This window comes from Salminus brasiliensis, chromosome 10, assembly GCF_030463535.1.
Source record: "Salminus brasiliensis chromosome 10, fSalBra1.hap2, whole genome shotgun sequence".
NCBI lineage: Eukaryota > Metazoa > Chordata > Actinopteri > Characiformes > Bryconidae > Salminus > Salminus brasiliensis.
The window spans coordinates 3374469-3391539 of NC_132887.1; the positions used below are offsets into that span (position 1 = coordinate 3374469).

The 17071-nt window shown below is 40.1% G+C and overlaps 1 protein-coding gene across 3 annotated transcripts in view; it reads left to right on the top strand.

Moving 5' to 3' along the window:
* Nucleotides 1-17071, top strand: part of syne3 (spectrin repeat containing, nuclear envelope family member 3) — a 57057-nt gene that overhangs the window by 23178 nt on the left and 16808 nt on the right. For 2 of the 3 annotated variants that reach the window (XM_072689016.1, XM_072689014.1), the window contains exons 8-17: nt 947-1121; nt 1372-1554; nt 2865-3008; nt 6044-6178; nt 6676-6837; nt 10900-11072; nt 12004-12637; nt 14387-14545; nt 15653-15826; nt 16737-16778. In XM_072689016.1, coding sequence (XP_072545117.1) covers nt 947-1121; nt 1372-1554; nt 2865-3008; nt 6044-6178; nt 6676-6837; nt 10900-11072; nt 12004-12637; nt 14387-14545; nt 15653-15826; nt 16737-16778 — 1981 coding nt within the window. The remainder of the gene's footprint in view (nt 1-946; nt 1122-1371; nt 1555-2864; nt 3009-6043; nt 6179-6675; nt 6838-10899; nt 11073-12003; nt 12638-14386; nt 14546-15652; nt 15827-16736; nt 16779-17071) is intronic. The other variant, XM_072689015.1, reaches the window with a different exon arrangement.

Genomic DNA, 17071 nt, shown 5'->3' on the forward strand with positions numbered 1-17071 from the left:
TTCTCAAAATATGACCTCATGAGGTCAAACCAAGGGTATAATATACAGATATAACCTACATCATGAAGTTTGAGCAGCGGAGTGATGGACGGAAAGGGACTACTTTACCTTGCGGATGTTAACAAACCAACCAACCACTTTCCCTGTGCTCTTTATGTTAAAATACTGTGGTAAAATCGCAATAATGCTCGAGATGAAGTGAGCGCTAGATGGCGCCGTCACCGGGTTTGATAAAGCCTCCTCATCACTGATCAGAACAGGTGATCGAGCCGTGAGCCGTTCTTCCTCTCACTCCGCTGCTGCAGTGAGGACACTAACGCTAGAGCTCTGTTAGTTTATCTCCAGATGGAAGAAGAAGAACCACCAGAAGAACCTCCTCCATCTTCACCTCCTGCAAATACTCGTATGTGCCGAATGGCCTGAGATCTTTCAGCTGTAGTTTACAGAGTTTACAGAGAGTGAAGCTCAGGGGTTTGAGCTGCTCTCCTCACTGGTTTTACAGATGAAACTCTTGTATGTGGCGGGTTGAGTCAGGTCTGCTCAGCTCTCTCTCTCTCTTTTGGGCGAGTTAGTTTAGAGAGTGAACTGAAGACTCGTGTTCATGAACTCTGTCTTCTACAGTCCTGTCCTTCTACTACAGCCAGAGGAACTGAGACAGGCCTTCAGTCTGAGCATCTCAACTAATAGAAACACTGATACCCAAACTTTTGACTGCTTTCTGTAAGAACTACAGAACCCAGTACTGTACTTTTACTGTCAGTACTTAAGTACAGAAATGTTGAGTACTTTAGTACTTTTACTTTTTAAGTACGGAGCTTAAAGACACTTCTACTACTCAGGTCACTTTCCAGGTCCGAGTCCGGGTCCGAGTCCGGGTCTCTAGTACTCTACACATGTCTGCGTCTGACCGCAGTGTGTGTGGTTTTTGTGTTTGTGTGTGTTACAGTGTGAAGGGACGGTCTTCTCGGCTGTCCTCCGAGAGCGAGACGGCTCTGAGGCAGGTCCTGCAGGATCCTCTTCATGGCTTTAGTCAGTGGAGTCAGGCTGTGTCTCAGGTTCTGGAGGCTTCGGCGGAAGTGACCGAGTTTTCCCACATCGCTCTGCTCGTGCAGAATATTGAGGTAAAGCCCCTGGAAGGCTGCGGGCATTCAGAGACCTTCAGAGACAAGCTTGTGAGAAGAGAACCAGTTATTCTGCTGCTGTGTAGAGACCTTAAATGCACTTTGATTTGATTTATTTAATGATTAAATTTTTTGTAGGTCTGTATTTGTCTTAGAAGGCTCGAGCTGCTCTCTGTGTGGCTAACGGGTGTTTTCTGAAACCTACACTGAGTTGGGTTTTAAATATTGCTGCAATTTTCTCGTATTGTAGAAGCTCCTTAAGCACAGCGTGCAGCTCCAGGAGCGTCTGAGCCTGCTGCAGGTCAAGGCCGATCTGCTGACCGCCGTTTTTGGCCAGGAGAAAGCCGACAGTCTGCTGGAGGAGCTCAGTGCAGACATGAAGAAGAGGGAGCTGCTCCATAACCAGCTTCTGCAGAGGAAGAACCGACTACAGGTGCCCCACCGCTTCACTCTTAAAGTTTGGGGAGTTCGGTCAAAAATTGTAATTGTCCCCTCTTCCCAAATGTGGTCAATCACCTAAGACACTTCACCTCTTTGTTTTTTTCCCTTATTATAAGTTATAAGGCTAATGCAGTTAACCTATGTACACAAATTAGCATGGCGCTAACCGAAGGCCTAAATCAGCACACACTCCTTAAATCATGTGGAGGTGTTCAGTCATCTCTAATAGAGTCATCCTGTGGCTCCTGACACTGTATGAATTACTGTTATCCAGAAACATGGACTAAAATGCAGGGAAAATTCAGGTCGCTGCTACAGTTTTTAGCTTTGCTACGTACTTTGAACCGTGATTATAGATGATTGTTTGTAATACAGCATCTAATAGAGTTAAACAATTTTCTAAACTTACTCCAGATGTAGTGGATCAGCCCAGACATGTTTGGTGTCCATATTTAGCTTCTTTTTTTTTAGTTATGCGTAACAAGCGGGGGTGTACGAGCGTCCGGCACGTAATACGCTTCCAAGATAACAACGAATGCCTGACTGTTGACGTCTGCCCAGGTCGTTTTTTCAGTCAGTGGAGCTCCTGCCCTGTTTTCCGTTGCCAGGATAGCAACAATACGGCAGAAATTGACCTGAACACTCCTCATTTCCAGACCGCCACGTAAAATACATGCTCACACACTTCTCTCAACCCTTTCAAGCTGTTTCCAGGTCTTCATGAATGTGGTGAAAGATTGTGAGACTTAAGTGTAAGTTAAGGCATCGCTCTCAGGTTGTGTGTTTGGCTCTGGGCGCAGTTCTAGTGGTTAATGTGAAGAAAAATGTGAAAATATAATTGAAAAAAAATGCAAATGAATCACTTGCATTTAGATTATAGGTTTTATATAGATTTTAAATAAATATGTTCAGAATGGAGGTGTCCACATTTTTCACAAATATCTGCATGTTATTTATTTTAAGGCAAGAGCTATATTGCTCTAATGCAGATCCTGGTGACCTTTATTATCAATTTCGGCATTTTAGAAATACCTATGTATCGCAGTCCGCAGATAGCGGACCGCAGTAGCATCCCTACAGCCTCGTAGCTCCAGTGCTGAACCGAATAAGCAAACATTAGATCGGCTCTTGCTTTGCTGATTGACTTGCCCTGAGCGCTGCAGCACCTCCGTGCTTCCTCACCAAACCTGATTTTTATGGAAATTTCTGTTTATTGTTTGTCTCCGCTGGTGCGTCCGCCTTCTCATAACCACATTCAAATGAGCATTCTTGTTTTTATTTTTTGTCTCTCCTCCTCCTCAGGGCTTGATTTCAAGGACGAAGGACTTTGGTGACGCCTACGACTCCATCCAGAAGAGGCAGAGCTCAATAAAGGAGAGGTTCCATGCAGCTGAAGGGCTCCAACCTGACATTCTGGCCAAGAAGAGCCAGGCTGACCAGCTAAAGGTGAGCGTCCAGTCCCAGCGAGGGGTCGGAAAGACAGCTAACTCAAAGGTGTTTTCATTAATGTTGCAGCTTTGATAAATTCTTTAGATAGCGTCTTTATTGGAGCACAAAACCAGCAGGGGGAATTTACAGCTTGAGGCTCTTTCATATGTGACTGGATTTGATCTCTGTGTGTTGCGTCCAGTGCAAGCGAATGTACTTTTGATTAGAGCGTAACTTGGAGCACACCGAGAAGCGTGTGTCAGAAATGACATTGATGAGTGTTACGTCATGCCAGACCACATGGGGCTGCTGTAGGATCCAGGTTTTTCATGCAGGAGTGAAGCGTTGGATCTCTGGAGCTGGAGTGCATTTAAAACTTCATCTAAAAAGTTTTTCAGTGAAATCACCTCAAATCTGAAGCTTATTTGTCACATCCACAGTCATACTCGGCACAACAAGTGGTGAAACACTTTAATGACAGTCTGGTCACATAAAACTAAATAATAAAATGGAATAAAATGTATTAAATATGGATTAAACAGAACAAAAAATAAAAAATAATCTAAATTAGAAATAAAAATGTTACATATAGGAGTAATAATAAATAGCAGTGGAAGAACTGTGTTCTCTGGAATGATAGCTCCATCCAATATTTTTGAGTTGGGGGTAATGAGGTGGGGCGGTGACTTCAATCAAATTCTCACAGCAATTTAATATATTTATATAAAGAACATTTTACAACCTTCTAGGATGTCTGTTTACAATGCCAGGCTGGCTTTTCTACCTCAGCACACACTCCCTGTTCTACTCTTCATTTACACACACAGCACATCCATCACTGCTCTACATATTTACCCCATTTTACTGTTAGTGTAGTAACTTACTCTGGACCTTAATCACCCAGCCTTCATACATACATTTGCACATATTTGTATATTTTTCTATTCATTGTGGATGGATGGATGGATGGATGGATGGATGGATGGATGGATGGAAGGATGGAGCAGCCCTACTTCAGATGCTCCGGTAGTGTCCCACAACATATCACTACTGCAATACTGGCTTCCTCAATACTTAAACTCCATTCAATTTAATTCAGCTTTATTGTTATTATATGAATACAGCCTCAGTTCAGTACAACCAAACACTATTAGGCCTCGGGTGCGGAACAGGTAGGGCATGCAGGAGACAGGATGCACAGGCAATAAATACAATGAATAGATTAATAAATTAATAATAATAATAATAATAATAATAATAATAAATGGGGTAAATATGTAGAGCAGTGATGGATGTGCTGTGTGTGTGCATATATAATATATAAAAAAAAAAAAATAATAAAAAAAAAAATATATATATATATATATATATATATATATATATATATATATATATATATATATATGCATTGTACACATGTGCAATAGTCACATCACAGGACGTGCAGTGTCTTGTGAAATATCTTATACACCAGGTAAATTCACACTATTGTTATTTTTATATAACATTATATGTATATTACCTATAATTATATGCCATGGGAAAAATACAATAGTGTGATTTATTTATTTATTTATTTTTTTTTTTTTTTTGTGCTTCTTTTAAGAAATACACACTATTGTCATTTTTTCGATGACATCTTATTATATTATATATAGTATAGGTCAAGTCAAGTACATAACTACATACAGAGTACACAGTGAAACGAAACAACGTTCCTCCAGGACCATGGTGCAACATAGACACAGTGCATACAGAACACAAGTGCAACACAGTACAAGTGCAGACAGACAATACAACACAGTACAGACAGAGAATAATAAATAAATTATAAATATTTATTTATAGATTATACCTGTCCAATATAATTTATTTTACATCAGTCCTAGACACTCAGAAGACATTGTTGATATCATTATCATTTACGTTTACGGCGTTTAGCAGACGCTCTTCTCAGAAGAGGAGGAGGGTCTTCAGTCTGGGTTTGAGGACAGCGAGTGTTGGACTCTGCTGTTCGGACACCCAGGGGAAGTTCGTTCCACCACTTCGGTGCAGGACATTAAAAAGTCTGGACGCTCGTCTTCTGTGGATCTTAAAGGATGGCGGGTCGAGCCGAGCCGTACTTGAAGCTGGAAGGGCTCTTGGAGCAGATCAGGCTTTTGACCATCGCCATCAAGTACGGAGGGGCTGGCTGGTCCAGTCTTAGCTTTGTAGGCCAGAGTCAGGGGTTTGAACCTGATGACCTGGGTAGCAGCTACAGGAAGCCAGTGAAGAGAGAACGCAGCAGAGGAGTGACATGGCTGAATTTAGGAACGTTGAAGACAAACGGTTCATGATGTTGGAGCATTGAGTTGTGGTAAAATCGGTAGAGTAATACTACAGGATTTTACACTAATATGACTCTATGGGTTACGCAGCGTTACACCTCCACTAAAGCTCCATAGTGCAGTAGCAGCAGCAGCAGCGTTCCGGGCGGCCCGGAGTGGGAATGACGGAGACGTCGTTCTCCCCCTGTTACAGTCAGTGGAGCATCAGCATGATCCTGAAGCTGCTCATGCTGATGCTCCACTGACTGTCTCAGACAGAAAGACTCACTGACTTATAGGTAAAATTGCCAGATAATGTTGGTTTAAATCTGATAATGCTTAAAAACACAGTTTTTTATGTTTTCACTAAGTAAAGATTTTCAGCACCTATTCCCCCTGCGTGAAAAAGTGATTATACCTCCTCTCAGCAGCACTAACTGCCACCAAGCACTTTCTGTGTTTGTTAATTAGTGTCTTCCAGAGCAATTCTGGCCCACTGCTTCTTGCAGAACTGCTGCAGCTCAGTGACGTTTGTAGTCCATCGAGCATTAGCTGTGCTTTCCAGGTCCTGCCACAGCATCTCAGTAGGGTGTGAGTTTCATATTGAAATATGAAAAATGTGGTAGAGTTGGATAAACGAGGACATCAAATTTTGATAGGTTTGAGCCCTGATGTTGAATAGCTGGTTACCCCTTAATGGGTCCCTTGAGCTCGAGGGGTTAACACTGCACATGCTTCTGTCCACAGGTCATTAAGAGGGACCTGGAGGACATTGAGGCTCACATCACAGCTTTGGAGACGCTGGTGTCGTCCAGCCCGACGAACAGGACGAAGTTTGAACGGCTCTATGCGGAATGGAAACTCCTCTATAAAGAAGTCCGGGTAAGAAGGATCTACTCGAGGTTCTTGGAAGTCCTGATGAAGTAAAGTTTCATCTTCTTAATGAATAAAGATGTGAAATTTTTTCGCGGAGTGAATTTATATCCTCTAACTAGCCACTTCAAAATGCCAAACTTCAAGTAATTCTGACTCAGTTCTCAAGATCTGTAGAAGCCGCAAAGATTGCCCCCCTGGTTTCCTTATCTCCTGCTGTGCTTTGATGATGATGATGATGATGTTGAAGACCTTGATCAAACTGTGGTTATTTTAGTTTTAATGCACTGTTTTGGCCTGAGGAGCTCTTTATTTATTGAACAAAGTGATCCCGAGCCTGTAGCAGCCTTGTTTCTGAGATGTGGCATTGTTTTTTGCTAGATTGTGTGTGTGTATGTACATGATAGATGTGTGTGTGTGTGTGTGTGTGTGTGTGTGTGTGTGTGTGTGTGTGTGTGTGTGTGTGTGTGTGTGTGCGTGTGTGCACGTGTGCGTGTGTTTATCAGGTCAAGGTGAATGAAAGTGAGGAGAGTATTTCTGAGCACGAGAGTTTCCATGAGAGTCTGCTTAACGTGGAGAAATGGCTGATGATTATGAGGCAGAAGCTGGAGTCGTTCCGCGGGTCAAACGGAGAGTGGAGCGTGGAGAACCGGCAGCACGAAGCAGAGGTCACACACACAAATGCACACCCATTTTAATGTTTCCATGTGTAATAATCTATAGGTCCCTGCCAATGCAATAGGACTCTCTGGAGCAGATAAACATCATGACCCTATTGACACCATGCTGCCTAATGCCAGGCGTGGGCTAGAGGGGTATAATAAAGCCCCCCAGCATTGAGCTGTGGAGCAGTGGAAGAACAGTGTTCTTACTAACTCTCTAGTCATGATGCAATCAAATCTTCACAGCAATGCTCTAGCTCCAAAATCTAGTAAAAAGCCTTCTTCTTCTCTGGACAGTTGAGACAGTAACTCCAACAAAAGCAGGATCAGCTCTTTTTAATACTGGCCTTGACTTCAGAAGAAACAGTAAATGAGCAGGTGTCCCAATACTTTTGCCCATATAGTGTATGTAAATATCCATATATAACTATAATGTCCCATGTGTGTAAAAAAAAAAAAAAAAAAGATAAGCCTATCCTTAACTTCGGTAGCCAAAAATAAATGGACTTATTTCTTCTCAAAAAAAGAGAGTAGGCACACACACACACACACACACACACACACACACACACACACACATTTCATTCTTTTACACTTTAATCCTAATGGACCAAATCCGATCTCGCTTTCTGCATATAAGCAGCCGTCTCACACACATGTCAGGAGCTGAAATTCTGGCGGCAAATCCCAGTTCCTCAGACTTGCGTGTTCACATCCTCATGAATTGACTGTGCAAAGTGTAACATGGTGCTGTTGCTGCTTTTCCCACTGAATCATATCTCCCTTTTCATCACTGTTAAACAGAAAGAGTATTACATAATAATGTATGTGTGTGTGTGTGTGTGTGTATATATATATATATATATATATATATATATATATATTCAGTTTTATGTTTGTGTGTGTTTATGTATATATAGATGTGTGTATAAATACATACACAGCTGTACAGATGTTTAGATTCTATATATATGTTTATGAGAGACGTTTTGACATGCAGCAGTGTGACATTCTCATGGTATGATAACCATCTCAGAAATTCTATCCCATACAGTGTTTTACAATTCTTCCTTTTGTTCTTGTTGTTCTCCTTTATTATTATTATTGTTATTATTATCATCACTATATTATTATTATTATTATTATTATCACCACTATTACTATTATTATTATTATAAGCACTACTACTATTATTATTAGTAGTAGTATTGTTATACACTGACCTTTAAAGGAATAAAAAACTACTAATTAAAACAATTTATAATATAACTGTATTAATACAACTAAAGATTCTGAATTATTTTGTTTTCAGGTTATGGTTATTGATATGGATTAATCTGATGATTATTTCCTCAATTAATCAGTTGATTGTTTTTTATAACTCTGAAAATAGTAAGAAATTGATGGGATTCTTTTGCATTTTGAATTTGCTTTTTTTTGTCTCAGTTTTGAGTTTTTTCCCCTAGGCCTCCTTCTGGTAAAGTTTCTGCATAATATGTGTAGATATTTATGAAATTTGAATTTCAGCTCTTTTATGAAACACACTCACTTTAGTAAATGTGAATAGTCAAGTTACCCCTCCGTTCCTTGAGGAATTAGGAAATTCAAGCTGTTCTCACAGCTTTTCTCATTTGCTGCAGCACAAATAATTGACTCTGTAGTTTAGGATAAACCCCAGAGCACAGATTCCCCCAGCCTGCAGAAAGAACTTCATTTCCTTTCAGAAAGCCCCGAAATCTTCGGAAACCCTTCACGTGTTTTAATAAACAAGGTCAGTCGGGTCCAGATAACTGTGGAAGTGCTTTCTGATTTGACTGCCCGGTCAGGAATAGACAATGCAGGATTAGCTCAGAGCTTACTGACCAGGGCCTTAGAGTTAAGATCATCTTAACTGGGAGAGGGAGAGAGAGTGTTGCGTGAGATGCTCTCTCATCCGTTTAAGAATCATCTTTGTGTTAAGATGCTTTCTGGGAAAGCCAGCCCTGCTTCCTGTAGTGGGATTAGCTTTAGTAGAATATCATTATTATTTAAAGGCCTCTGTTGTTGATGAATATGGGGAAATATGTCATAATTCCTTAAAAATATAATATTTATTCAGCATTTTCCACGCTGCACTAAATCTAGTTAAACATGACTAAGTGTGCTGCTCTGTTTGTAGTGGATTGAGCTGTTTGAGTGCATATTGCCGTATCAAAACCATGTCATTATTATTTTTATTTATTATTTAAAAGCTTCAGTTCTCATTTACATGGTGGAGGAAAGATCACTATGAAGGGGCCAATAGAAGTGGTCCAAATTATTATTATTATTATAATTATATAAAAAAAATAATTATACAGGCATTATTTTTTTCTTCTTTTGTGCAATTACCGTTATGGAGACTGCGATGATGAGAATATCATAATATAAAATATAATAACATCTCTTAATATTGCCCACCTACTAGTGCTTACATTGACTGGACACGTGAAGTGCTGAAAATTTACCCAGTACATATCAGTCAGTATATTGTCACACAAAAACTTTACATCCAAAATATCAACTTTACAGGAGAAGGAAAAAAACCTTCTTAGCTTTAAATGGAAGTCAATGTAAAAAGATTTCATAAGTCATTTTGGATCATTTCTATTGGTCCATTCATCATGAAGTTCGAATACAGTATAAAGAACAACTGCCAGATTCACATGATGTGGAAAACTGAAAAACATGGAAAAAATGGAAATACAAGGTTTTTGTGTGACAGCAACGAGATCACAACCTACACAAGATAACAAGGAAAACATTTTAATTTTGAATTTACCCATTTAAAATAGATGTCGCTTATTATCACTCGTATGTTACGCTATATTACACTTATTTCAAATTAATTCATGAGATAAACACTTCCGTCAGGGTACAAGTAGAAAATGTGATTTTTGACCGAATTGCATATTTTTTGAAAAGATGATTTGTGAAATATATTTACCACTGGCTTGTTTTCGGCCTGGTAGTACAATAAAGCCAATATTAATAATAAAAAAAAAACAACAACATACTTATTTAAAAGAATAGAATTAGAATTCACATATCAATCAGGTTTATTGGCCAAGTATGTTCACACACAAAAATATACAGATACAAATATATATATATATAATATTTATTCAGCATTTCCCACGCTTCCCTAAATCCAGTTAAATATGATTAAATATGCTGCTCTGTTTGTAGTTAAGTGAGCTGTTTAAATGCATATTGGCATATTAAAACCTTGTAATTATTATTATTATTATACAATTAACAGGTGTTGATATCTAAAATGTTCAAAACTATGTATATGTTAAGGTGTAACGGTAAAAAAAAAAGTCATGGGTCGGGTCGCACCACAAAAAAAAACTAAAAATCATAAGACTTACCCAGGTTTCATTTAATTTAATTAGAGCAGACGGTTGTGCAGGTGTGCAGTTAGTGCCATATAGCGCCCCCCTGAGGTAGTTCATATAGCCTATAGTGTATTAATTAAGCAGTAAAGTGTAAAAGTACTCCTAAACCACTACAGTTCCCACAATACCATGCAAATCCAACAACTTACAGCTCAAGGGTCTCACACATTTGCTTGTGAAATATTTACCATATTTGCCCTGATAGCACATACCTGTGTTCTCGTGTTCCCGTATAAGGTCGGTATACACACACCGTTACACCCCCAGGTTCCTAAACGCCTTAAGTGACTTAAGCTCTCTGCTCAGAGTAAAGAGAAGGCTTGACCAGTTCCCCTTCCTTAATCTCTTTCCCCAAATGTAGTGGATCAGTCATGAGATTGATTCTTTAGTTTTACATTGGGAGCTACAAGGCTAATGTAGCTAACAGCTCACGGAATTTTACATACACCCGTTAGCGTGCCGCTGTTTGCATGCCTAAAGCAGGCGTTCAGGACTCTCTAATAGATCTAATGTGGTTTCTGACACACTATAAAGCTACAGCAGCAGTACAGTCCTCAAGTTTGTCCATCATTTGTCCATTTTTAAGTAAAACAGCAGATTTTGGCCAGATTGTCTCATTAAGGTCTTGCTCTCTGTCTGAATCCTGCAGAGGGCACTGGGGGAGTTCCCTGAGAAGGAGCTGCAGCTGCACCAGACAGAAGGACAGGGCCAAGCTGTGCTGGCCAAAACCTCAGAGGAAGGCAAAGTTCACATTCAGAGAGACCTCAAGCGCCTCCGCGAGTCCTGGATGTCCCTTCACTCGCTCAGTCTTAACCTCTACAGGTCAGACACTCACACACTCATTCACACACTCGCCTCGAACAGACTTGCACATAAATACAAGCATTTCTCATTTTGACTAAAGTAGTTGAGATCTTGTGAGCTAGTTCTGGGTCAGAACTTCTCAAAAACATCAGGCAGGTCGTCTCTTGTGGGGTGTTCCTGGTATGCTGCAAAAGTTACCCCATGAAGGGACCACCAGTGAACCAGCAACAGGGTCATGGGTGCCCAAGGCTTTTTGATGCTTACCTTGCAGGACTCAAAGGATCTGCTGCTGACGTTAGTGTTGGTGCCAGATACCAGAGCTGGACACCTTTAGAGGTCTTGGAGTTTAGAAGAGGTCTCAAATAGTTCGATCTTTTGTGGCGGCACAAAGGAGACCTACTCGATTTTATAAATATATAAATTATAAATATAATTTATGTAATATATATATATATATATATATATATATATATATATATATATATATATATATATATATATATAAAAAATGTATATAAAATGTGTGTGTATATACATATATATCTGTTTGTGTGTGTGTGTGTGTGTGTGTGTGTATATATATATATATATATATATATATACACACACACACATATATACACTCATTATATATATATATATATGTGTGTGTGTGTGTGTGTGTGTGTGTGTGTATATATATATATATATATATATATATATATATATATATATATATATATATATATATATATATATATTATATATAAAATGTCATCAGTACACAATGTTTGCGGATTTGGGCTGATGTTGACTGCATTAGCCTCACTGTTCCTGTTCAGGACACTTGTTCTGGAGGAAAATGTGGAGTTCGGGTGGAGTTTTGGGTTTTTTGGGGGTTTTTATGACCGTCAAAACAAAGATGTATCAGTTTACAACATTTACAATGTTTGCAATACTTATTTTCCAGGCTTTTAAATGAACATGGAGCCTCAGGGGGACGAGATTCTTCCATATACACACACAAGGCCTTAAGTGAGGCAGATGATAGCCTGGGGCCAGACCAAAGACGAGTGCTGACAGAAGGAGGCGGCTCACTCTGCGGCAGTGGATCCCTGAGCAGAGCCAGAGCAGATGGCCATCCAGCCCAGGAGCCCGGCCACTGGCCTCATGAAGGCTCAGGATTGGGCAGAGGGTCAGAATTCGAAGCTGTTGGGAGATTTGTACCAGGCCATGATGGTGTGGGTCAGATAGCTGATGGGCAGTTCAGCCCTGGCATCAAAATACGTCCAGAGCTGAGAGGAAGGATGGATGTAAATATAGATGAAGTGGACTCAGGGTCCAGAGGAGGAGGTTTTGAGAGTCCGGGGCAGAAGGATGGAGGCGGGAGGACGAGAGAATGGGTTGAAGATGTGTCTGGGCTTGAGTATGTGGAGGGAAAGTATGACCTCGTGGGTAAGGGCATCTATGCAAGTAATGACCAAACTGGAGCTGGAATCATGGGACCCTTCCAAACCTCTGATGCTGAAATCCAGCAAAGGCAGCGATTGCCATACAAACCTCCTGCAGGCAGGGCAGCTCACGACTCAGTGGATGTCATTAAGGTCAGGAAAGCTTAATTTTACTGCTTTTTCTGGCTTCAGGAATGTAAATTAAGCATCATTATATGACAAATTCATTACAAGTTTACAAATGACAAATTATTTAGATCAGTTTAAAACAAAATTACGCATCAAAATGATATCTTGACAAGTAAAATCACTTTAAATCTAGCAATATTTCATATTTCTCATTTTCTGATTGCTATTGAAATATTCATATGATTATTCCTTCATGTAACTTCTTTCTAGGCAGGTTTTATATGTTTTCAGTAATTGGAGTTAGTATTAACACTGGATTGGAAGTTAATTGGCAAACACTTTCTTAAATTACTTAAATTATAACAAACAAAATATTTACATAGTAAGTTGAATATTATACAAGCTGAATTTTCTCAAAAGATTAAATATTATACCAACCTATTATACCAGCTATATTTAAGGTGATTTTAGTGTCAAGAAATCATTTTAGGCCGCAGAGCAGCTAATGATTAGAGAAGGAGGCTTGGGACCTTGGGAGATTTATAGGGCTAGGTGATATGGTAAAAATATTGTATCACAATATTTCACAACATTTTCATTCATCACAACAGATGCGATTGCAGACAAAATGCATCAGTAGTGACAGATTCTTTTAAAAAAATAACATCCAAACACTCTCCCATATTTAGTACAGGGCTTTTTAGGAAATGAGCTGTACTTTATCCAGTTAAACAAGACTAATTACACTTTATAATGAAACATGCAGCTGATCAGTCTTATTTAAGCACTGATCATATCCTCTATATGCTAATGGGGGTATATATATATATATATTTCATTTAAAAACTTAATACTTAAAGTTCATAAAGGGAAATTATTGGATCAGTACCAGATTATTCTACATCTGGCCCAATGCAACTTTTTGTTTTCTGCTGCAGATCTGATCCTTTTTCTCTTAGAAAATACTAAGATTTAAAATGAGCTGTTTTTAATTGATGCTCTTTACTTAAGACAAGCATCTAAAATTTGGCCACTAACTACTTAAACACTCTCCTACCCAACAGGACAAAAAACTGTCTGTTCCTCCCTCCCCACAGTGTGGAAATTCTCAGTGTCACAGCAGCAAAGGGTTAGCAAGACACTCAGATGCAAAAACGTAGATAAATGACCACTATATACACAATATAAATTAAATAAATAAATAAATCAACCCCAATATCAATGTCAACCCCAAAGCCGTCCGTATGAGTCTGCCATCAGTGTTTTCATTCTGGATCCACTTCAGATTAGGGACACTTCCACCAATTCCACCAATCTCACTCACACTAGTGATTAGGGCTAGAATGGTGGGCAGCCACCTCAGCGCCCAGGGATCGATTGGTTCAGCACACCTCAGCTGTAGATGCTGGTCGTAGGCATCTAACCCACCGACCTGCTGGTAGGCGCTGTTTTCTTGTATCGTGCTAAAGTATTTTTAAGAATCTGTTGCTACTGATGCTTTGTTTTCTCCAGTGTATCACAATACATATTGTGTATCATGAAAATTTTTTTAAATATTGTGATATACATTTTTTTTTTACCATATCGCCCACCCCCTACCTTCCGGTCCCAATCCCCCTTTATATATATAATTAGACCACAGCTGCCCTCATATTGATTGACAAATTTTCATAAACCGATTAATTTCTACATCCCGGTTGAACATACTACACTAGCAACCTGCACCAACCCAAGAACACCAGAGCTAATTAAGTTCTTATGTTTGTCTTTCAGAAGGTCTCTGGGGCGAGAGAGCGTGGTGGTGATTGGCAGGCTCTTCGGAGAGAGTTCGAGGCCTGGCTTTGTAAGGAAAACGACAAACTCTCACTGATCACCAACAACCAAAGAGTCTTGAGCGCCAAAGAGTTAAAGCTAAGACAGAACACACTTAAGGTCAGGCTTGTTTATGTCCTCACTTTCCCCCCTTCTTCTTTTTGATTAAACTTTCATGTTCACTCCTAAGATTTCAGTGTTTTGATGAAAAGCTAGACATCTTTCTGTGTTTTGATGTCCTATTCACTTGGTTTTATGTGAAGCTCTGGGGTGCTGTCTAGTGGTAGTAAGAGAAGCAGCTCAGTGGGAGGGAGGTGGATGAGGAGGAGGAGGCGGCACATACATGTACACTATATGTCTCAAAAAAAAAGGTTTGTGGACAGCCCTTCTAATGAATGCATTCAGCTACTTTAAGTTGCACTCATTGCTGAGACATGTGCAAATGCGCACACACACAGATATGATAACATTGATGGCAGCCTGACTAATGTCAGGTGTGGGCTATAGAGGGGTTTTAGGCCCCCAGCAGCATTGAGCTGTGGCGCAGTGGAAGAACTGTGTTCTCTGGAATGATGGTGGTGGAGCTCCATCCAGTACTTTTGGGACGACAGGGTTGGGGTGGTGATCATCAACCAGCATCCTGACCTCACTCTGAACGCTCTTGTCGCTGAATGCAATTAAATCCTCACAGCAATGCTCCTCCAGAATCTAGAAGAACGCCTTCCCTGGACGGTAGAGGCCGTTACTCCAACAGAAGTAGGATAAACTCTTTCTATGAGCAGGTGTCCCAATACTTTTGTCCGTATAGTATACAACACTTTGGGCATTATAGGGTTCTAACTGTGGTGTGTGTGCTGTACCGTGTATCTGGCTGATAGACTGTCATGGCTAGTCTGTTACTTTGGGCTCTGAAGAACACACCACACAAACTCCAGGCGTCCTGCCAGAGGACCAAAATAGCTTCTGGCGGTGGAATCGATAAACTCTTTTTGGTCACAGTTTGAGTGCGATTGGGGGAAAAGCTGAAGCGCTCTTCGCACGGGGTGTCTATTTCATGAAAAGGAAATATTTAGACATATTTGTTTTGCTGAGACGTCAGTGAAGGGTCTATACTTTGGGTAATATTCATAGAGAACTGATTTTCATGTAAACATGTTTTTTAAAATATCTCTAAAATTCAGATTCAGAATTTAACCCCTCTCTCTCTCTCTCTGTGTTTTGCTACAGGGCTTGCGAGCCGAGGTGGCCACAGGTCAGTCTCTGTTCCAGCAGCTGATGGACTCGTGGAGGGCTGAGACTGGAGTGGAAGATGTGGATGTGGAGGAGCTGCGGTACAGATGGATGCTCTACAAATCCAAATTGAAGGACGCAGAAGACCTCAAAGCTCTGCTCAAACGCAAGGTACTGAGAGCAACAACCAGCAGGGGGCGCCACAATATCACAATTCAGTTTGGGTTCTCACATCTAAGACCCATAATTGGGATATGTTTGTGCAAATTATTCCTTTTTAATTCAGTTTTATTGTATTTTTAATTCGTTAAAATGTGGAAAAGATGTTACATAGGAATTGAGGTAGTGCACAGTTCTCAGTCACATTCCTTTCTCTTATACATAAACACATAGGAATCAGCAGTGTGATGCTACACTGTCTGGACAAAAGTATTGGGACACCTGCTGATTCATTGTTTTGTTTTTTTTTCTTCCTCCAATTAAGGATATTAAAAAGAGAGATTGTTGGAGTAACTGCCTCTACTGTCCACAATTGAGAAGAACGCCTTCCCTGGATGGTAGAGACAGTTACTCCAACAAAAGCAGGATGAACTCTTTTTATGAGCAGGTGTCCCAATACTTTTGTCCGTATAGTATACAACACTTTGAGCATTATAGGGTTCTAACTGTGATGTGTGCTGTACCGTGTATCTGGCTGATAGACTGTCATGGCTAGTCGGTTACTTTGGGCTCTGAAGAACACACCACACAAACTCCAGGCGTCCTGCCAGAGGACCAAAATAGCTTCTGGTGGTGGCATCGATAAACTCTTTTTGTCAGCAATGGGTGCAACTTAAAGTGGCTGAATGCATTCATTAGAAGGGGTGTCCACAAACTTTTGGACTTATAGTGTATTTCATCATTATTATCATATTAGATTATATTAATGAGCATATCATGGATATTGTGATTTACAATACATATGGGGGGGGGGATACAGTGTGATACAGAATGAACTTCGTATTTGAATGTGGTGATCCGTACCAACCACAAGGGGGTGCACTTGCAGCACTGTCTGATCCAGCTCTCTTCTTTATTCCAGGGTGGAGGCGCCCAGCAGGAGGAGCTCATTCGCTCTGGAAAGGTACGTTTATTAAATTGCGGACTGCCTCGTTATCAGAGGTGTCAGAAGTATTGACATTCATCACTCAGGTAGAAGTGAGTGGAGATACTTCTAGAGAAGTATTGAAGTATCAACTGAAGCTTTTTACTCCAGTAAAAGTGTAAAAGTACTGGTTTCAGAACCACTTCAAGTAGAAAAGTAAAAGTAATGGAAGGAAAACAAAGGCCTTGATGTTAAAAATGTTGGGCTGCACTAGGCTCCTGTTTCAGCTGCAGATCTGCCCTTTGAAAATGAAGCATTTCAGTAATATCAGC